The sequence below is a fragment of the Piliocolobus tephrosceles genome, chromosome 17 (assembly GCF_002776525.5).
Source record: "Piliocolobus tephrosceles isolate RC106 chromosome 17, ASM277652v3, whole genome shotgun sequence".
NCBI lineage: Eukaryota > Metazoa > Chordata > Mammalia > Primates > Cercopithecidae > Piliocolobus > Piliocolobus tephrosceles.
Window position 1 is genome coordinate 18,326,126 of NC_045450.1, and position 23,098 is coordinate 18,349,223.

General features: G+C 41.3%; 1 protein-coding gene across 3 annotated transcripts; it reads right to left on the reverse strand.

The window, feature by feature from the left end:
• Positions 1 to 1,663: 1,663 nt before the first annotated feature.
• Positions 1,664 to 22,890, reverse strand: GDE1 (glycerophosphodiester phosphodiesterase 1). 3 transcript variants are annotated; one of them, XM_023225007.2, is made up of 6 exons: positions 22,455 to 22,890; positions 17,313 to 17,488; positions 11,128 to 11,233; positions 7,939 to 8,031; positions 4,815 to 5,026; positions 1,664 to 3,562 (listed from the first exon to the last, which is right to left on the reverse strand). In XM_023225007.2, the coding sequence occupies exons 1-6, from the start codon at positions 22,713 to 22,715 to the stop codon at positions 3,415 to 3,417; spliced, it is 996 nt and encodes a 331-aa protein (XP_023080775.2). In that variant the 5' UTR covers positions 22,716 to 22,890; the 3' UTR covers positions 1,664 to 3,414. The 3 variants fall into 3 exon arrangements, with proteins under 3 accessions (XP_023080775.2, XP_023080777.2, XP_023080776.2); XM_023225009.3 differs by having other exon boundaries at positions 1,973 to 3,562; positions 17,313 to 17,484; positions 22,455 to 22,874; XM_023225008.3 differs by lacking the exon at positions 7,939 to 8,031 and having other exon boundaries at positions 2,935 to 3,562.
• Positions 22,891 to 23,098: the final 208 nt, after the last annotated feature.

Below are 23,098 nucleotides of genomic sequence, written 5' to 3' on the forward strand. Positions count from 1 at the left end.
TACAGGCATGAGCCACCGCGCCCAGCCACTGCCTGGGCTTCTACAATGAAATCTGAACTCTCTCTGAAAGCATCACTTTTGCTTATTCACCAGATGCTAAGTGCTTCCACCTGGAATGCTTCTCCCTTCACATCCATCCCTTGTCTTCAGTGCAGCCCTGCTTCTCCTGGAGGTGTACATGCATTAGATTACAGGCTCATGCCTGTAATCCCCACACTTTGGGAGGCCGAGGTGGGTGGATCACCTGAGGTCAGGAGTTCAAGACCAGCCTGGCCAACATGGTAAGACCCCCCCCCCATCTCTACTAAAAATGCAAAAATTAGCCAGGCGTGGTGGCATGCTCCTGTAATCCCAGCTACTCGAGAGGCTGAGGCATGAGAATTGCTTGAACCCGAGAGGTGGAGGTTGCAGTGAGCCAAGATTGCACCACTGCACTTCAGCCTGAGTTAAAAAAGTACTGTACCTGGAAAGCATTTTAAACAGTCTAGGACATGATAGGCAGTCAGTAAATGTTAACTAGCAAGGATTTTACATGCATTCTTTCATTTAATCACCACCACCACAAGAATACTACCCCTATTTTACAAACAAATTAAGTAACTTACCCAAGGTCATACAGCTGGTAAGTTGCTGATTAGGAATGCAGACTTGGCTTTCACTCATTCCAAATCCTGTTATTAACCCAATACTAAGCCTTCCAAGGAAGTGCTTAATAGTAGTTATTAACACCGTATTTCATCACTCAAATTCTCCACCTTTTGAGGCCCTTACCATCTTAGCATAGGACCTAAATCCTTAATTTGGCCTGGCTGAATCAAAGGCAAAATGGATTTGGGATGAAGATCAAGAGACAGAGATCTCCTGGCTCTTGAGATCTTCCCACAACACAAAGGGATATTATTATTATTATGAAATTTTTAGAGATTGGAGTCAAAACTCTGTCGCCAAGGCCGGAGTGCAGTGGTGCGATCCTAACTCACTGCAGCCTCAACCTGCTGGGCTCCAGTGATCCTCCCATCTTGGCCTCAATTTTTAAATTTTTTGTAGAGATGGGGTCTCACTGTGTTGCCCAGGCTAGTGTTGAACTCCTGGCTTCAAGCAGTCCTCCCACCTTGGCTTCCCAAAGTGACAGGATTATAGGCATGAGTCACCATGCCTGGCCAAGGGATATTATTAACTTCACACTGCCCCCAAGAGAAATCCTTCCCTGCCAGTTGCTGTGCACCCTCAGAAGGTACCCCAGGGCTGAATTCAGTTCGCAGAGGGTATTTTCTTTCTTTCTTTTTTTTTTGAGACAGAGTCTCGCTCTTTGGCCTAGGCTGGAGTGCAGTGGTGCAATCTTGGCTCACTGCAACCTCTGACTCCTGGGTTCAAGCAATTCTCCTTGCTTCAGCCTCCTGAGTAGCTGGGATTACAGGCATGTGCCACCATGCCCAGTTAATGTTTGTATTTTTAGTAGAGACAGAGTTTCCCCATGATGGCCAGGCTGGTCTTGAACTCCTGGCCTTCAAGTGATCCACCCACCTTAGCCTCCCAAAGTGTTAGGATTACAGGTATGAGTCACCGCGCCCGGCTTGATGTATCTTCTTTGGTCACTTTTTCCTCCCTCTTTCACTCTAGGCATGACATGGCACGGAAGTACATGCAGTTTAGACATTTGTTCCACTCAATGAACCTATCTTTGTTGTTCATTTTAAAATTCAAGACAATTTTTTTTGCAAATGCTGATTCAAAACGTACCGTCTATCATGCCTATGCCAATACAATCTGTCACAAAAAAGTTTGCTTCTCATTGTCATGTAGCTGTGGGGACTGATGGCCTTCTAAAATCACTGTTCAGCTGCTCTAAGTGTGAGGCCGGCAACCCATGGCAGGGATGCAGGAGGGAAGCCATGGCTAAGCTGTGGGCCTGGACAAAGGCCACAGATGGGGTTGAAAGGTGAGGTGGGTAAGCTAGAGGAGACACACGGCGTTGCCATTAACAAAAAATTCAACTTCATTTTAATGTTGCTACTAAGTTCACAGTAAAATCCCTGGAAGTTCAAATTGGAAACAGCAGAATTGGGATCATGGGCTCAACAATATAAAGGCAGATTCAGTGAGGAGTAAGGGTAGTGGCTCTGGCGGCAGACTGACCTGGATTTGAATAACAACTGTAACAGACTCAAGACACCTTGGGTAAGTGGTTTTATGAAGTACCTCAGTTCTTCACCAGTAGAAAGAGTGCTAACACCTCCCTAAGACTTTTGTATGGAGTGAGTAAGATAATGCATGTTAAACCACCTGTATAGTTTCTGGTTAACTGTAAACAAGTTCTAGAAGTTCCAGTTAACTTTTTTTTTTTTTTGAGTCAGGTTCTCACTGTGTCACCAAGGTTGTAGTGCCATGGTGTAATCATGGCTCATTGCAGCCTTGAACTTCTGGGCTCAAGTGATCCTCCCACCTCAACCTCCTGAGTAGCTGGGACTACAGGCATGCACCACCATGCCTGGCTAATTTTTTAGAGATGGGGTCTTGCTACATTGCACAGTCTGGCCTCAAGTAATCCTCTTGCCTCAGCTTTCTGAGTTGCTGGGATTATCAGCATGAGCCACTGTGCCCAGCTAAACTGTGACTTTTGAGGCAACCGCTTCCCTTCCACAGAGTTTAGTTTCCTCATTTGCAAAATGAGGACAAACCTAGATGTTCTTGGAAGTTTCTTCCAGTTCTAATTGCCTATCTATGATCACAACTATTGCAGAGCTTCCTAAAAAGCCTGGAAAAGTGCAACTCTTCCCCCTGGTGGTTTGCAGCTCTCCATTCAAGATGCTGTAAATCCCTCACTGGCTTCAAGACCTCCCTACCATTTTGGTTCTTGCACATTGAAGCCTCACTGGATTGCACAGTGGCTTCCCCAAATTCCGTATGCCTCAGGATACGATGCTTGGCACACAGTTTTCCTTTAGTGCTCCTTTTAATGATTTTATTAGTATGGCCACAAGTTTGATGTCTACAGTACATGTTAACATAGCTAAATACAAATATTTGAAATAACTGTGGCAAGTTTTAAAATGTCAACTCTGAGTTATCATGCATGTCCCATGCATTTACATCTGCATCTGCAAATTGTACAATTCAATATGTGCTTATCCTCACTGGGTCTTCCTGTGTGCCTCAGCTAGGGCAGGGCAGGGGCTGTTGTGCATTTTTTCAGACCTAGATTTTCAAGAGCAACAGTGTTGAACTCTGGCATTCTATGGTGTATGGTGGCAACACTGGGTTTTGCTTTGGTTCAGGGAAAAATGCAATGACCAACTATTGCATTTGTGTGAGTCACCTGATTCCCCAGGGCCTGGGCTAGCACAAAGGGTATTTTGATATCCCTGTATGAGGCCCCTGGCAGTTTCTGAACCCGTTTCGTCCCAGGGTAAAAGTCTAGAAGTGAGGTTCGCAGTCTTCTACCATGCTGTCAGTGATGTAGCTGGAACCAAGATGGGATTCGTAGTAACTCTTTTCATCAAAGGTATTAACAGTCCAACCAACAACCTGGATTCCTTTAGCTGACCACTTCTTCAAGTAGGCCCTGGGGAAAGAGGAAAACCAATCCTGTTAGAAGAATAAGCAGCTGTCTCAGGAATCTATAATGGCCACTAAGTATGGTGTTCACTGCATACCAATAGTACCCAGAGGATGCCTCCTACCTGGCCTCTGCACTGTGACCAGAGGAACTGCTCCAAAACCCAGGATGCCATGAACCTCTCTGCACTGTTCCAGCTTAAAACGTTTCAGTAGCTCACTAATGATTGCCACCCCCCAACTGTCCTTGGCACAGCCACTGAAGGGGTGCCTGACCTGGCCCCAACCTGTCTCCTTGGCTTCATCTCACATCACACTCCCCCTTTCTTTTCTGTGCTGATTCATTTTAAATTAATTGAAAGAATATGAATTTTCTTTCAATTCCTAGAAAGAACTATGCTCCTTCCTGTCAGAGCACATTACATACATTTTTCTCTCTCATCTGGATTCCTCCCAATTCCCACTCACCCTTCAGATCTTAGCTTCACTGTCACTTCCTTGGGGACCTGGATGACCAGATCAGATTACAGTCTGTGCACACTGTTCTCTCTGACGTAGCCTGTATCTTAGTTTAAACTTTATATTGATTGGATTTTTATTTGATTAGCATCTCTCTCTCTCCCACTTGGCTGTAAACATCACAAAGACAGAGATCATGGCTTTGATTCTTCACCCACTGCATCTTCAGCTTCTCAATATGGAACCTTTCAATAGTGTAGGCACTTACCAAGTATTTATTGAACTGAATCATGCACATCTGAAATAATACTAGACTTACAACTCCAATCAGCTGAAATATACAGATCTAGAATTGCCAAAGAAATTATTCTGAGATCGCTAGCAGGTTAGGAAACGCAAATTTTATGGGGAGAGATGGGGGAGTGCCTATAACGTAAGATGGTGGGCGGGAGGTTGGTGCCCACAGGATGTCCTCACTGTGGTTCTGCCCAGGATCCTGTGTTGGCTTTCAAAAAAATCAGTCAGAGAAATAAAACCCCTTTCTCAGCACAGTTTCACAGGTTCACTTTTTTTCTTCAAAATACACTAAAAAACCAAAAATATGTGATCAACTTGGTCTGAAAACAGTGAAATATGCCTGAATTCTTCCCACCTAAGAAGCGAAATTGGCAATCCAATTAGAGGCATGGTAAGCTTTGCAGGTCAGAACCAATTCAGGGTGTCTACTCTGTGAATCCTTCCTTTCAAATAAGACCATTCAGGACATGTGTCTGGGTAAAATAAAAAACCTTACAACTTACGGGGATACAAAATCCTTTTGCATGAGGAAAGCTGAAATTCCACACAGGTACCACAAGATATTATGCATGCTCCAATCGAGCAAAATGTCCATCATCACAAATATGAAATGTTTCCAGAAAGTATCATAGCGTGGTTTCCCATCTCCCGTATGGCTAAGGCTCCAAGGTCTGTGAGTTAATGCTGTTATTACATTCCGATCTGTTTGTCTCATCTGAAAAGGAATTTGGGGAAGTAAAATAATGATCATATATAAAGTTGAATACTTATTAGTTTAGATTTAGCCAATGTGCTCAATCAGATGAGGTGGTCATGGTTGGTACCCTGCCCCGGTATCTACGAAGTAAGTTCTCAATCATAAACGCTTTGAGAAAATAATGTGATGAATGTAAAGCATTAATATACAGTACATATGAGAACATTTTTTTCCACAATCCTTAAAAACTGCAATCCTATCTTTAAAATGTAAAAATTACAACCTCAGGACCAAATTTTAACAAAGTCACGAGAATAAACTTTTAATTGGATATCGACTTAAATCTTGGCCAGAGATAATTAATTAGAACTCAGTGAGGATGGAACCAAGGTCAGTTCAAGATGCGCTGGTTAGTTTTGGCCCTTTCCAGAGCAAATGGCTGAAGAGTTTTAGGGGTGAGGAGGGGGATGGGGAAGTGAGGTGGTAAGGGAGAGAAGGGATTGTGATGAGATAATGGGAGAGGGCAACAGAGAAATGGAGAGATGTGGATGGAGTTCCTTCAGTCTCTGCTCTTGTGCTCCTCTTGGGGAATGTCTTACACGTTTTAAAGGACTCTGTGGTCGAGGAAGTTTGGGAAACACTGTTCCAAATGTCTGCAAGCCCCATGACCCTATTCATCTCCATGATAGCTTCTATTGATAGGCTCTATCCTCACTGTAAAAATTTTCAATGTATGCTCTGTTGGTCACTGGTAAAGAACGCTATGGAACCAACTCATTATTTTGGAAACTGGTAAATAATAGGCAAGATTAAGCATTTATTCTGCCTCTTCGGTAAGTAAATAGTAAAGGAGGAAAACTTTCTTTTTATAGATCTATTTCAGCTAATGCAAGAAGTAATAGAATTAAAATATCAACATTTTGTAGCTCCCTAGAAAATGGACATATCTGGCCAATGAGCATCAATAGCAGCTAACAACAACAGGAGTCAACCAGATGTCAAGTGCCTCCTGACAGAAAAACACCCTCATCTCTAGAGTTATCTTGCCAAGAATAACCAATCCTAACCTCATCAAGGCAAGCTTCCAGCTCTCACTACTAGTTTATAGAAAATAAAGAGAAAAAAGTATTAAACCATATCATGGCATAATCAGCAAAATCTGGACTTGGGTAAACTCTACAAAACAATAATCTGGTTTCTTTAGTAAATACAAAACAAGGACTGCCCCCCCCCCCCCACCAAAGAAAAAAACAAAGAGAGAGACAGAACCTGCAAGTTTTAAGATTTACAGTTGCCGTGAGGGCACGGTGGCTCACACCTATAATCACTTTGGGAGGCTGAGGCGGGCAGATCACCTGAGGTCAGGAGCTGGCCATCAGCCGGGCCAACATGGTGAAACCCCGTGTGTACTAAAATACAAAAAAATTAGCCAGGCATGGTGGTGTGTGCTTGTAATCCCAGCTACTCGGGAGGCTGAGGCAAGAGAATTGCTTGAACCCAGGAGGCAGAGGTTGTGATGAGCTGAGATCATACCACTGGGTGACAGAGCGGGATTCTGTCTCAAAAACAAACAAAAGAAGATTTACGATTGTAACACGCAGATCTTATTTGGTTCCTATTCAAATGAGCAATTTATGAAAACCAAAAAACCATTTATGACATTTCTGAGACAAGTCAAAATTTATACACTGACTGGATATTTGATGATATGAAGAATTTATTGTTAATAATTTTTAGATGGGACAATGGCATTGTGGCTACGTTTTTAAAAAGGCATCACTAGGTTGGTTACGGTGGCTCATGCCTGTAATCCCAGTATTTTGGGAGGCTGAGGTGGAAGGATTGCTTGAGCTTAGGAGTTGGAGAACTGCCTGGGTAATATAGAGAGACCCTGTCTCTACAAAAAATAAAAATAAAAATAAAAAACTAGCCGGGCGTGGTGACATGCGCCTGTGGTTCCAGCTACTTGGAAGGCTGAGGCAGGAGGATCATTTGAGCCTGGGAGGTCAAGAGTGCAGTAAGCCATGATCACACCACTGCACGCTAGCCTGGGAAACTGAGGGAGAACCTGTCTTTAAAAATAAATAAATAAAATAAAATAAAATGGCATCACTTTTTAAAGATTCTTAATGCAATTTTATGGATAGAATAACATTTGCTTCAAAATAACACTGGGGAAGATCAATGGGGTTATGGGTAAAATGAGCTGGATAACGGTTATGGTGGAGGGGGGTGCACTGTACTACTCTATTTTATGCATGTTTTAGATTCTCCATAATTAAGAATTTATTTTATGAAGGTATGTTCTGCTGTTAGTTGGTGAGAAGTGGGGGCTACATAATTCTTTTCTGTTCTGAGAATTTTACCACAGTAATCTGAGTGAGCCTATAAATAACATAAAAGAGGCTGGGTGCGGTGGCTCAAGCCTGTAATCCCAGCACTTTGGGAGGCCGAGACGGGCGGATCACAAGGTCAGGAGATCGAGACCATCCTGGCTAACACGGTGAAACCCCGTCTCTACTAAAAATACAAAAAAAAAAAAAAACCAGCTGGGCGAGGTGGCGGGTGCCTGTAGTCCCAGCTACTCAGGAGGCTGAGGCAGGAGAATGGTGGAAACCCGGGAGGCGGAGCTTGCAGTGAGCTGAGATCCGGCCACTGCACTCCAGCCCGGGCGGCAGAGCAAGGCTCCGTCTCAAAAAAAAAAAAAAAAAAAAAAAACATAAAAGAAGGGGCAAAAGAGGAATGGCATTCTATAAAGGGTATGAGTACATTCCCCTTTTGGAATTTCTCTTATTAATTTAAAAGAGGAGCTTCTCAACTGTGATCTTGATGCAGTTCAATTTAATAGGCATCTATCCTGTGCTTATGCAGCCCAGTGCAATTATCTACACCAGCTCACCTAATATGATAAGAAAAATCCTGAATATTACCTTATAGATAACTTCTGGCAAGAAAGAACAGACCACACTATTATTGTACAGTTGAGGAAATTCCATATACATTTTCTTTAGAGCCTCAGTAGCCTGTAAAATAAAGAGATTCATATAGTTAAAATTGATTAAAATGTGATAGCCCCAGCCAATAACTATCATATATTAAGTACAACCCTATGGAATAAAACAGAAGTTTACTAGAAATGGAGGTGCTAAAAGTATTGGCAGAGACTACTATCCACTGGGATGCATTTTAAACTCACACCAGCAGCAAACAAGGAAGAAGGTGGGGTATTGCTGCTTTACTCCCTCTGAGGGCCTCACCCCTTTTGTCATACTTTTGAAAGTATGGTAAGCTGCAGGCCAGATGAGGCCAGAGGCAAAATTTTCCTTGCCTGATACTCTAGTTTATCCACTATGAGAAGTCCTTTCGTACCCAAAGCTCTATCTCTCTGTGCCTTTTCCAAATGAAACATGAGCCAGCCAGTCTGGGAACTACAGAGGGTAGATTTCTCAGTCCAGGGGACTGAGAGGACATATCACTCATCACCAATATGGAGGGAGAAGCAATGGGGCAGGGGTAGGAGGGACTGGGAAGAGTTAAGAGGCTCCCAATTCTTCCCAAGGTGAATAGAAGTTCCTTTTTATAGTACTCTAGCTACAAAATGAAGAAGACATGATAGAATTTAAGTATTATTTGGTAACCCCTAGTGAAGTGACATCAATAGCAGCTAACAAAAGAAAGTCACCAGCCATGTGGGATGCAATGCTGCTGCTGCATAATTTGTGAAACACTGCTAATTTTTGGAATGTCAAACATACCCCTAATCAAATATGATGAGCAAAATGCATTCCCCCACCAAAATAAAAAAGAACACAAATTATCCATGTCATGCCTCCTCTTCACTAATGCAGCTGAAGGTGAGCTATAGAACGCTGTTTTGCTTTGTTTTTGCTGTTTGAACAAAGACATGTGCTGTAAACTCTTCACATTTACATTATTTAATTCTCACAACAACTCTATGTGGTAACTGCTTTTAGTATTCCCATTTTACCCATGAAGAAACTGAAGCTCATCAAAATTAAGGTTACCCTGTAGTAAGAGCTCAGTCAAGGTCTGTTGGACTCCCAAGCCCATGATTTTGGCCACCGTGCTCTACTAGCTCTACTTTGTTGCCTACACTTGTCCCTCTCCACTACCATCTTGGTGAATTAGGTCACTATGTTCTACCTAGTCTTGGCTGAACACCCATGAGCACCTATCGAGAAAACTCAAATAGCTAGATTTTTTAAAAAATGTCTACTTCTTTTTAAAAAGTATTCTAAGAGAAGCCAGGCATGGTGGCTCACACCTGTAATCCAAGCACTTTGGGAGGCCAAGGCAGGCGGATCACTTGAGGCCAGGAGTTTGAGACTAGCCTGGCCAACATGGCAAAACCCCATCTCTACTAAATATACAAAAATTAGCCGGGTGTGATGGCACACGCCTCTAATCCCAGCTGCTTGGGAGGTTGAGGCAGGAGAATTGCTTGAACCCCGGAGGCAGAGGTTGCAGTGAGCCAAGATCGCACCAATGCACTCCAGCCTGGGCAACAGAGTGAGACTCTCTCCCAGAAAAAAAAAAAAAAAAAAACCTAAGAGAATAAGCATGAAAGTCAGTATACCGTGGGTGAAATGTAGGACCTATCAGTGTTCCCAAATGTGGGCTGCAACATCAACAATGAGTACCTGAGGTGCTCATTAAAAATACACGCTCCTTGAGCCCACCCTGGATATTTTCAGAATCTCTTCCCTAGGGAGAATGGCCCAGGAAATTTGTATTTTAAAATAGGTATTCCAGGTGATTCTAATGCAGACCGATTAGAAAACCTAGTGGTATACAACTATCAGTTTACCAGAATAATAAATTAGTTACCCTTCTCTTCCTTCTTCAAAAATAGGAGTTAACTGTAATAAAATTAGAGTGTATACTTAGGCTCCACATTTCAGGTTTTTTTTTTTTTTTTTTTTTTTTTTTTTTTGAGACGTAGTCCTGCTCTGTCACCCAGGCTGGAGGACTGCTGGCACAGTCGTGGCTCACTGCAACCTCCGTCTCCCCGGTTCAAGCGATTCTCCTGCCTCAGCCTCCAGAGTAGCTGGGATCACAGGTGCCTGCCACCACATCCAACTAATTTTTGTATTTTTAGTGGAGACGGGTTTCACCATGTTGGCCAGGCTGGTCTCGAACTCCTGACCTCAGGTGATCCACCCGCCTCGGCCTCCCAAAGTGCTGGGATTACAGGCATGAGCCACCACACCCGGCCCATTTTGGGTTTTAACAACTGGTTTTAATGATATCATGGGATTAATAAAAAAAAAAAAAAATGGCATCATCAGAATTTTCAACCAGTAGATGGCCATTACCGATTATTAATATGGCTAGGGGAAAAATACTCAAGTTGCCCAAATGGGGAAAAAAGTACTTGCAGTTGAAAAGCTGGTTATAAGAGAACAAATGTAATCAGAATCATATCTTCCCACTGATTTTCACTGTAATAATATATTCTTATGAGTAAAAGTGCAGGCCCTAAAATTTAAGCCAAATTTTATCTAGGAATGTCAAACACATTTGAAGAAAATAAATGATTTTCTGATAAAAGTATAGCTGCTAAAATCAATGAATAACAAAACTATACATAAGGGATATAAATTATACAAAGGGATAAATCTATGTAAAAGGTATATGTTCTGTTAACTATTAGCTTTTAATATAGGAATTCTCTTTAAATGCAGTCCATAGTTGTCCATGTAAGGCCCTTAACTTTTAGGCTAGATAAAATTGGTCTTGTGTACAACTCGGAATTCCTTTTTATGAGGTTACTTGAGTGGTTTTTTCTAGAAGTGCTTTTCACTGTTTACTTAATATCTTTTGTAAATGCTTTGTGTAAATAACAGAAACTTCCATTTTGTGCTGGTTATTGAATATCAGAAGTTTTGTAAAGGTTCCATAAAAGGTTAAAAAGTTCCATAATTTACTGTTTCCTTAACGATGTAGATTCCTGCATTGTACGCTTCCATTCAACACATATAATTTATAAAACTAAGTTTTAAAAAGAATAAATAACAAAATATATGTAATTTCAGAAATGACTATCAATGAAATAAGATTCCTTTTTAACAAACTGAAGTCCATGGTTTAAACTGTACTTTGTTTGCATGGCCTTTGACATCAAAGAAGATTGTGAGGTTATGGTTTAGGCACTCTGCAACGGCTTCCCTCAGGGTAGGGATCTTTTCATCAGGGAAATCATTCCTGTAAGAGAAGAGAAAATACATTGTAGGAAAAAAGAGGAAGTGATAACCTCTATTGTAACAAACATTTTGCAAATGTCTCCCAATCAAAAGAAAAGAGTATTTTCTCCAATATTTTTTCTTCGACCATAGTAAAGTCCAAGGATAATTTACTGTAAGTTTTTTTGTTCTGTTTTGTTTTGTTTTGAGATGGAGTCTTGCTCTGTTGCCCAGGCTGGAGTGCAGAGGTGCAATCTCAGCTCACTGGAACCACCAACTCCCGGGTTCAAGCGATTCTCCTGCCCCAGCCTCCCAAGTAGCTAGGTCTACAGGAATGTGACACCACGCCTGGCTAATTTTTTGTATTTTTAGTAGAGACGGGGTTTCACCATGTTGGCCAGGCTGGTCTTGAACTCCTGACCTCAAGTGATCTACCTGCCTTGGCCTCCCAAAGTGCTAGGATTACAGGTGTGAGCCACTGCGCCTGTCCTACTGTAATAATTTGAACCAAAGTATAGATACTATTTTTTCCACATTTTTATTGCTATACACTTAGACATATTTCTGTGATATGCACATAATGTATAATGATAAAATCAGGGTATTTATGATGTCCATCACCCCAAATGTTGATCATTTCTTTGTGTTAGGAACATCTGAATCTCCTAGCTCTTTTGAAATATACAACAGATTGTTAACTATAATCACCCTACTATGTTATTGAACATGAGAATTTATGCCTTCTATCTAACTGTATGTTTATACTCATTAACCAAATTCTCTTCATTCTCCTCTTCCCCCAACCCCATACCCTTCCCAGCCTCTGGTAACTATCATTCTTCTCTCTACCTCCATGAGATCAACTTTCTTAGCTCCCATATATGAGTGACAACATGTAATATTTGCCTTTCTGTACCTGGCTTATCTCATTTCATTTAACATAATACCTTCAGTTCCATCCATGTTGCTGCAAATGACAGGATATTATCCTTTTTTATGGCTACATAGTATTCCATTGAGTATATTTACCACAGTTTCTTTATCCATTCATTCATTGATGAACACTTAGGTTGATTCCGTATCTTGGCTATTGTGAATAGTGTTGTAATAAACATGGGGGTGCAAGTATGCCTTTGATACACTAGTTTCCTTTCCTTTGGATAGATACCAACTAGTGGGATTACCGGATTGCATGGTAGTTCTATATTTTTAGTTTTTTGAGAAACTTCCATACTGTTTTCCATAATGGCTGTACTAATTTACATTCTCACCAACAGAATATAAGAGTTTCCTTTGCTCTGTATCCTCGCCAGCATCTGTTATTTTAAAAATCTTTTAAATAATGGCCATTCTAACTAGATAAGATGGTATTTCATTGTGGTTTGGATTTGCATTTCCCTAATAATTTGTGGTGTTTTTTCATATGCCTGTTGGCCATTTGTGTGTCCTCTTTTGAAAAATGTCTATTCAAATTAGGATTTGAATAGATGTTTTTAATGGGATTATTATTGTTTTTGCTGTTGAGTTCCTTGCATATTCTGGATATTAGTTACTTGTCTGTTGAATAGTTTGCAAATATTTTCTCCTATTCAACAGGCTGTCTTTTCACTGTTGATTGTTTCCTTTGCTGTGCAGAAGCTTTTTAGTTTAATATAGTCGCATTTGCCTGTTTTTGTTGCCTGTGCTTTTGAGGTCTTAGTCATAAAATCTTTGCCTAGACCAATGTCCCAGAGCATTTCCCCTATGTTTTCTTCTAGTAGTTTTATAGTTTCTGGTCTTAAATTTAAACTTTTAATCCATTTTGTGTTGATTTTCTAAATATAGTGAGAGATAGGGGTCTAGTTTCAATATCCTGCATATGGATATCCAGTTTACCCAGTACCAGTTATTGAAGAGACTGTCCTTTCCCCACTGTATGTTCTTGGTGCCTTCATGGAAAATCAGTTGGCTGTAAATATATGGATTTATTTCTTGGTTCTCTATTGTATTCCATTGGTCTATGTATCTATTTCGTGTGTGTGCGTGTGTCTGTGTGTCAGTTTTTATACCAATACCATGCTGTTTTTGTTACTGTGGCTTTGTAGTATATCTTGAAGTGAGGTAGCATGATATGTCCAGCTCTGTCCTTTTTGCTCAGTATTGCTTTAGCTATTTGGGCTTCTTTATGGTTCCATATGAATTTTAGGATTGTGGCTTTTCTATTTCTCTGAAGAATGTCTTTGATATTTTGATAGGGATTGCACTGAATTGTAAATTATTTTGAGTAGAACGGTCACTTTAGGAATATTAATTCTTCTGATCCATGAGCGTGGGATGTCTTTCCATTTGTTTGTGTCCTCTTTAATTTTTCTCATCAGTGTTTTGTAGTTTTCCTTGTAGAGCTCTTTCACCTCTTTGGTTATATTTATTCCTAGGTATTTTACTGTTTTTTTGGTAGCTATGTAAATGGGATTGCTTTCTTGATTTTTTTTTACAGCTAGTTCATTATTTACGTATAGATATTCTACTGATTTTTGTACATTGATTTTATATCCTGCAATTTTACTAAATTTGTTAATCAGTTCTAACAGTTTTTTGGTGAAGTCTTTAGGTTTTTCTACATACAAAATCATGTTGTCTGCAAAGAGGGACAATCTGACTTTCTCTTTTTCCAATTTGGACGCCTTTTATTTCTTTCTCTTTCTTGATTGCTCTGGCTAGTCAATCATTCCATATTTAGCGAATTTGATGTGAAGGTCGAAAGAATCATGGAAGAAGTATTTAATCATATTATCCAGAGTTTGTTGTACTTGGGACTGATAAAACTGAAAGTATCCAGTAAGTACAGACTAAATGCAATCATAAACTTCCCTTATATTGCATGAAACTTTCAAACATGCTATGGTTGCTTTTAACCACAAGTAGGTTGGGCTGTAATGGTGTAAGAAGCAATAAGTAAATGGCTTGCACAAGCACTTTTAGAAAGGTTAAGACAACTGAATCACATGGTGGTGCCCAAGACATTTTTAATTCATATCCTGGTGACAAGTGAGCATTGAAAACCCAAGACTCGTAGATGAGAAGAATTGACGCACACAGATACCTGAGCACAGACATTAGAGATTGATGGTCTTTGGTTTCTTACATTGTATAATGGATGTTATTTTTCTGTTTTCTGTTTTGTTTTGTTTTCCTTTTCTGGTGATTCTGTGCTTCTGAAACTAGCTATAAATTGGGGTTCCCACCTCCTCCTCCTTGGGTTCAATTAATTTGTTAGAGTGGCTTGTGGAACTCAAACAAACATGTTTACAGGTTTATTATAGAGGACGTTACACAGGATACAGATGAAGACATGTGTAGGGTGAGGTATGGGGAAAGGGGCACAGAGCTTCCATGCCCTTTCTGGGTGCTCCATCATTCAGGAACCTCCATGTGTTCAAATACAGATATTCTTGACCAAAGATCAGCAACAACAACAAAAATCATTTAATTTTTAAGAAATCAGTGAATTTCCATTGAATTAATAACATTATTAATAACCCTACTCCCCAAAGGGCAGAGTATATGCCACCTTTGGAAAACTCAGAGATTTAATTTTCAGATTGTAATTTCCCTAATAGAACCCTATGCAGGAGAAATTCCTAGGAATACATAAATCTGTTAATTGTATTGTGTATTTATTTAAGTGCAACTGTTTAAAATAAATAATTTTCTAAGACATAATTTTCTGATAAAGAAAATGAAGCCTAAGTGTTTGATACAAAAGAAATTAGCTCTTCTCTTATAATAAAATTATGATCTAACTTAATGCTAACTCAACTGCATTATTTCTACTGTAAGATCATGCTTTAAAAAAAGGGTAAGGATAGGCCAGGTACAGTGGGCTCATGCCTGTAATTTCAGCAATTTGGGAAGCCGAGACAGGCAGATCACCTGAGGTCAGGAGTTCAAGACCAGCCTGGCCAACATGGTGAAACCCTGTCTCTACTAAAAATGCAAAACTTAGCTGGGTGTGATGGCACATGCCTGTAATCCCAGCTACTCCAGAGGCTGAGGCAGGAGAATCGCCTGAATCCAGGAGGTGGAGATGGCAGTGAGCCAAGATCATGCCATTGCACTCCAGCCTGGACAACAAGAGTGAAACTCCATCTCAAAAAAAAAAAAAAAAAAAAAAGATAAGGATAATTTAAACATTACAGGCAATTACCCCAGCCATTCTCATCAATTTCTATTCCCTGAGAGTGAAAGATGGGAGACCTGAATTTGTTGTTCCTTTGGCTGATCTTAGTTTCCTCCTTACCCTTCTCTTAGGACAACCATCTCATCACACTGAACATAATTCTAGAGAAAATATCTATTTTTTTCCCACAACATGATCCATAAACACAAGCCAATTACTTCACTTAGTGTTCAATCACAGAAAACACACTCTGTTCCAATAGCAGAGCAAAGACTGGTTGTGTTAAAGATATTGGTGTAATATGTTGCCTTTGCTATGGTGTCTTCTTAAGGGATTTTTTGAAAATTACAATTTCTTTTTTCCTAGGATGCACAAATTCCAGAGAAATAGACTCAGTGCTCCCTTAAAGGATGTTTAAGGGTAATGATGACCCTAAACATTTTTGCTTTAAGTATTAACTTTGAACCTGACATTTTATTAGCTGCAATGTCATTATAATATTAAAACCAGTCTTTCCCTTGCATAAGCATAGCAATAAAATATCTGATGACAGTCAAGAGCAATTCTAGCAACCTGGACTCATAATTCTCAAGTGTTACCAATATTCTTTCCTGCCTACATTATGATTTCCTTCGGCTGACTGATGTTTTTCAGATCCTAGGAAAATAGGTCTGAATCATCTTTTAGGAAAAAGTATAGCTTAATTGTTGGGTCAAATACTTAATATTCAAAGAGAATCGATCATTGTCTGGATAACTGATATTACATGAATAACCAGTGAGCACACACTTTTCAGTATTGCAAAGATGACGAGCAGAGAGGGATTTAAATAACCACATTCCAAAGTACAGCATATTACTCAGCATACCAATTCCAAGGGTGTTTACAGCTGTAAGTGGGGAAGAGGATGTAGGTTCTGTGGTCATGTAAGTTTGAGAAAAGCTAAGTTACAAGTAAGAATCAGCTGATGTGGACTGTTTATATCCACAACAGAAGTATTCAGAGTACACGATTTGATCTTATTTGAACCTGTTTTTGTGGAACACCTTGTAAGATTAGCTCTGGTATATATATTTTGGAAGCTACGTTTACACTCCACCAGGAAAGAATTAAATTAGACACTGAAAGAACTTTCGCTCTTACAGGGTTGAAAGACACTGGGGGCAGCTAAAAACAGCATGATTTGGACTAAAACTTGGGATAGATTCTAGTCTTGGCTTCTTTATGAACTAGTTATTTGCCCTTGAGTAAATAATTTACTTCTCTGGGATTATCTCTAAAGGCAAGATTGATCTAGATCTACAGTATCCTATATGGTAGCCACATATGGCTATTTCAGTTTAAATTTACATTTAAATTAAAAATTCACTTCCTCGTGTCACTAGCCACATATCAAGTGCTCAGTAGTCACAGGTACCCACCATATTAGACAGTGCAGATGTAAAACATTTCCATCATTGCAGAAAGTTCTACTGCAAAGTGCTATTCTAGATGATTTCTAGGATACTCTCTATTCCTACAATTCTGTGATTCCTCAGAAGTTTGTTATGAGGATTGGAAGACTTAAATGGGTTAAGTTAAAATGTAATATTATAATATTACTTGAAGCTTTTAATGAATGTATAATTTGCTTCTTGGTACACCTGAAGGCAAGAAGATTGCCAAGCAATGGCTTTCAGCCTCATGATTCTATAGTGACTAGACAGAGTATTATCTTGAGAATGATTCTGAAGTCAAATTTAGCCTCAGTGGGAAAGACTAAAAACATAATGCTGAATTTCTGTTGTTCCTGGCACTTGCTCGTTACTTAGGAGACCTATATACAGTTCAAAACAAAACAAGACAACTCTCCTGGGGCATATGTAATTAGAAAGCACCAGTGTCTATCTGTCATTTCCAATAAAAGCTAAAAGATCTGTTTAAGTGACAATAAACTACTTACCTGAGTCTGTGGTTTGCTGCAGGATTCAGCTTCCTAATTTGTTCAAACGTCAAATCACACAATCGACCAGTCCCATCGGTCGTCCTATCTACTGTGTTATCGTGCATTAAGACAGGAATCCCGTCAGAAGTAAATTCAATGTCCAACTCCACGCCTGTTGCTCCATTCTTAGCTGCCTTAACAAAAACATCAACAATATTGCTGTCAACTGGCCACAAACATCCTTTTGCATCTAACCACCCAAAAGACCAGCAGGGCTGGCTACGACAGCTGTCCTTAATGATTCATTTTCCTTCCACTTCCCCCACCAAACAGCAATCCTGATCTGTTTCTGTTTTCTGTGTATATAACCTCATCTCAACTCCTAACTGATGGATTCCTTAAAAACTTTAATTTCCCCACTCTTTTTACTTTCACAGTGGAAGACTGGGAGACTTCAGGAACTTGTGTTTTATCTGGATGCTTTAACTATATGGTTCATCAATGACTTACGAATAGACAATTCCACTGTTTACCTACACTCTTTGTTGGTACAGCAGTTCTGATGATCACTCTGTGGTTGTTGATGAGTCAGATATTTCACTACTTTGGCATAAATGAGTCAGGTTTTTGTTGGTTTAATTCCACCCTCCACCACAAAGACACCACACCTGCTTCTAGGACATATCACATTTTGTTTATGTAACCAGCACTGGCTGTTGGCCAGTAAGTTGGTAAGCTTGCTGAGGTAGATTAGAATTTATCTAAAAAGAGAATTTGACATTTAAATTACACGAGCCATGCTCCTCTGGAGACACACTATCTAACGTTTGCTTCCTTGGCTTCCTCATCACAATAAAGATGTGAAATGCTCATTATGATCTATATATATATACATATATATTTTGAGACAGGATCTGGCTCTGTTGCCCAGGTTAGAGTGCAATGGCATGATCTCAGCTCACTGAAACCTCTGCCTCCTGGGCTTAAGCCATCCTCCCACCTCAGCCTCCCAAGTAGCTGGGACTACCGGCATGTGCCACTACATCCAGCTAATTTTTGGATTTTTTGTAGAGATGGGGGTTTTACCATGTTGCTCCTGCTGGTCTCAAAATCCTGAGATCAAGCAATTCTCCTGCCTCAGCCTCCCAAAGTGCGGGGATTACAGGTGTGAGCCACTGTGCCCAGCCATGATCAAGATTTTTAATTTTTTAAAAAATAGAACATATTCTAAGTCATGGTCTACTGGAAACATATACAGGAAAAAAAGATTTAACATATGTGAATGTTTTGACCTAATTTCCTCAATCTCTTTCTGCCCTAAAAAAAAAAAAAAGAAAAAGAAAGCTATTATTTATTGAGCCTTTTCTATTTGCCAAGCACTCTTCTAAGTGCTTTAAATGTATTAACTATTTTAATCCTCACAACCCTGAAGTAGGTACTATTACTATTCTCAATTAACAGATGAGAAAATTGAGACAAAGAAAGAGTAGGAAACTTGTCCAGGGATACACAAGCTAGGATGCAGCAGAAGTTGCACTCTTATCCACTTCGGTTTTACTATCAACACTACAGATACAGCTGAAATTCTCCCTTTCATTCTCTTCCTTTCCTCTCCAGAGGAAATTACCATCTTAAAGTTGGTGTGTGTATCATTCTCATATCACTCCCTTATAGGTTTTTACTTAACACAGAAAACTGTGCTAGTGAATAGTTAAGATTTCAATAGCCATTGTTATTTATTATGTCCTTTTAAACACATCTTTAAAAGTAATATAGTCAAATTTATCAATAATGTCCTTTATGGGTGGAGATTTTTCTGCCTTATTTAAATCTTCCTTTTCCCATGTGACACAAAGGTACAACTATTTTGGAAAAACACACCACATTTTCCCTCTGCTCTCACATCACAATAATCAATCCCAACTTCTGTGACCAAAAATGTGGGATTTTTTCTCCACCAATAAGTAGTGGACACCAGCTGAGTATCCCCCGACTCAATTCTGACACTATGTACCTGGAGACAGTGTCAGATCACAGGTTGAGGGCTTGGTCCCCAAGACTGCACCCCAACCTCCTCCAGACACAAACAGCAAGCTGGGGCCTCTGGAACTTCTGACCAATTGGCTTCAAGTCCTCTTAGGTTTATTTTAATTTTTATTTTCTTAGGTTTTTATGGAAGCTTCCTGATGTCAGCATTCCTTTCCCCAGGGTATAGGGTGGGGTCCCTCTCTGAGGGGGGTCTTAAGACTCACAATTTGAAAGACAGGGAAAGATTCCAGTCCTGCCTTGGGGCAGGTGAAAGGAGGGCAGGAGAAGGTCAGAGAGATTCTGTCTCCTGAGGCCTGCTCCTAAGGCCTAGGATGCCTAACAAAAGACTGCAGCAAGGGCTGAGAGTTATGAGAAAGGAACCATGGATGAAAACCTATATATGTGTGTATATGTGCATATCTATACATACACACATACTTAATAGATTACAATATAGTATAAACATAACTTTTATATGCACTGGGAAACCAAAGAATTTGTGACTCCTTTTATTACAATATTTGCTTTATTGACTATTTACTCAGGTCTGGAACTGAACTTGCAATATCTCCTATACATACTAATATGTGAACTAGAACCAGGGGTTCATCTTTCTATCTCAATTACTGGAATAACATAGAAGTACTGGTAAAGTCGGTCAGGCAGTGGCTCATGCCTGTAATCCCGGCACTTTGGGAGGCTGAAGCAAGTGGATCACTTGAGGTCAGGAGTTCGAGACCAGCCTTGCCAACATGGCAAAACGCCATCTCTACTAAAAAAAGAAAAATTATTCAGGCGTGGAACACACCTGTAATCTTAGCCTGAGGCACAAGAATCACTTCAGCCTGGGAGGTGGAAGTTGCAGTGAGCTGAGATTGCCCCACTGCACTCAAACCTGGGTGACAGAGCCCCTGTCTCAAAAATAAATAAAACAACAAAAAAATAAAAGTATTGGTAAAGTCGAATGTATATACACATACATACATTTCTGACAGTGCTAGAATTTCTGGTAGATTATAAATGACATATACAAGGAAAAACTTGATAAATGTGAATTGAGTGTATTCCAAAAACAGATACACTATTATAAACAGTGGCAAAGGAATGAAATTACACCCACAGTACATTCTCCACATGGGCCAGTGTGGCTTTAAAAGTATAAATCTTGGCTGGGCACGGTGGCTTACGTCTGTAATCCCAGCACTTTGGGAGGCTGGGACGGGCAGATCACCTGAGGTTGAGAGTTCGAGACTAGCCTGACCAACATGGCAAAACCCTGTCTCTACTAAAAAAATATAAAATTAGCTGGACATGGTGGCGCATGCCCGTAATCCCAGTTACTCGGGAGGCTGAGGCAGGAGAACCGCTTGAACCCCAGAGGCAGAGGTTGCAGTGAGCACAGATCGTGCCATTGAACTCCACCCTGGGTAACAAGAGTGAAACTCCATCTCAAAAAACAAACAAAAAAACCAAAACCAAAAAAACCCCCATAAATTTAAATAAATAAATTAATTAATTTAAAAAAGTATAAATCTGGAGCCGGGCACGGTGGTTCATGCCTGTAATCCCAGCATTTTGGGAGACCAAGACGGGTGGATCACTGGAAGTCAGGAATTTGAGACCAGCCTGGCCAACATAGCGAAAACGTCCCTCTACTAAAAATAACAAAAATTAGCCGGGTGTGGTGGCGGGCACCTGTAATCCCAGCTACTTGGGAGGCTGAGGCAGGAGAATCACTTGAACCTGGGAAACAGAGGTTGCAGTGAGCCGAGGTCATGCCAATGCACTCCAGCCTGGGCGACAGTGAGACTCTGTTTAAAAAAAAAGAAAAAGAAAAAAAAGGAAATGAGGGAGGCCAGGTGTGATGGCTCATGTCTGTAATCGTAGCACCTTAGGAGGTCGAGGCAGGAGGATCACTTTGAGGCCAGGAGTTTGAGACCAGTCTGGCCAACATAGCAGAACCCCGTCTCTACTAAAAATACAAAAATTAGCTGCGCGTAGTGGCATGCGCCTATAATCCCAGCTACTCGGGAGGCTGAGGCACGAGACTCGCTTGAACACGGAAGGCAGAGGTTGCAGTGCACGGAGATTGCACCAGTGCACTCCAGCCTGGGTAAAAGAGTGAAACTCTGTCCAAAAAAAAAAAAAAAAAAAAAAAAGAAAAAGAAGAAGAAGAAGGAAGGAGAGAGAGAAAGAAAAAAAAAGGAAAGAAAGAAGAGAATCAGATATATTTACACAGATGCAAAAGCACCTAATCCACTGAAAAGCCCTCTCTGTAAGCTGTCATTATTATGAAGCCAGGAGAATGCCAAGAGCTGAGAGGTACCAAAAGTTTCAGGAGTGCCTTATGAAAAGGAGAGGGCAAAAATTGTTGAGTCCAGCTGCCAGGCTTGTGCGAGCGCAAATCTGTGTGTCTGGGGAAAAGGTGATAAGGAAATGACTCACGTGACTTACACGACAAGCAAAGGTACGTCCTGTGAAGGGTGAGCTATTTAGACGAACCTCAGTTACTGACCAAGACCCTATTTGACCTGACCCATTTCCTACTTCATTCACACACCAGTCTTTGTTCTGTTCCTTGAAGTCAGGCCACACACTGCCTCTTCTGTTACCTGAACACTTCTATATTATTCCCATCTCAGGACCTTCTGCATCTGCCTGGCTCCTTATAATTCCAGTTTCTGTTCAAATGTTGCTTCTTCGGAGACGATTTCTCTGGACTACTCCATCTAAATAAAATGGCGTAACTCCCCCCCTCCAGTTCCCCCGATTTCTTCATTGCACCTTTCACTCTCCTAAAGTTATCTCATTTATGTGTTTACTTGTTTAAGGCTTGCCTCCCCCACTCCGATGTACACTCTGTAAACCAGGGACACTTTTGACCTTGTTCCTGGATGTAATCTCAACGTCAGTCCCACAGAAACTATATACATATCTGCTGTCGTCTGTAAATATAAAACCTGAAGTCGGGAGATCACTAGGCAGTGGGAGGGATCAAGGGCCGGGAGTGTGCCTTGTGGACGAATGAGGAAGTAGGAAGGTCGTCTTGAGAAGATCGGGGAACCCTGGGAAGGAAAAGTAGAAGTCTGAGCTCTCGGGAGGACCGAGGGGCGCGAAGCGTGGGGGTCTCACCTGCCGAATGGCCGCCAGCGTGTTCTCGGGTGCGTCGTGGCTGCCGCCGCGGTGGGCGATGGCAGAAATGCGGTCCCGGGGCTTGAGCACCTGCAGGACCCTGCAAGAGGGCACCGGCTCAAAGCTGAAGACGCGCAGCAGAACGAAGAGGCTGCCGGTGAGGAGGCAGGCATTGACGGGGCTTCGCGTCACCAGCAGCAGCACCAGCAGCAGGAAGGAGAAAGGGCCCAAGAGGCCGCCCTGGTCCTCCCACAGCCACATGCCGGCGCCCGCACCGGCACGGACTGGAGTCCCGGACCCGCCGGGCTCCCGGGGCAGGAGAGCGAGAAGCGAGGGGGAGGGTCCAAGGCACTTGCAGCAGCAGGCACCCTCTGAGGGGACCAGCGCCGCACAATGGCGGCAGCGGACACATCCAGAGAGGGAGTCGGCTGCCCAGCCAATCAGTGATCGTGATTCGCAGCGCTAGTGGGCGGAGCCGCTCCCTGGCAACGGGGGCGGGCCCAGGCCCCAGGCCCCAGGCGCCAGACCCTAGGCTCACGTTCCAAACCCAAAGTGGCTTAGGGTTTTCTGGGGTCTGAACTTCAACCTGGGCGTTCAGACTCCTAGGCGAGAAAAGGAGGGCTAAGAACCGTCCTAAAGCTGTA

Coding starts and splice junctions, on each gene's coding strand:
- GDE1 (XM_023225007.2), bottom strand. CDS start 22,715: ATGTGGCTGTGGGAGGACCAGGGCGGCCTCTTGGGCCCTTTCTCCTTC. Junction 11,234..17,312: donor GCAGCAAACCACAGACTCAG/GTAAGTAGTTTA, acceptor CTTCTCTTACAG/GAATGATTTCCCTGATGAAA. Junction 3,563..4,814: donor CAAAAGGATTTTGTATCCCC/GTAAGTTGTAAG, acceptor CTCTTTCCCCAG/GGCCTACTTGAAGAAGTGGT.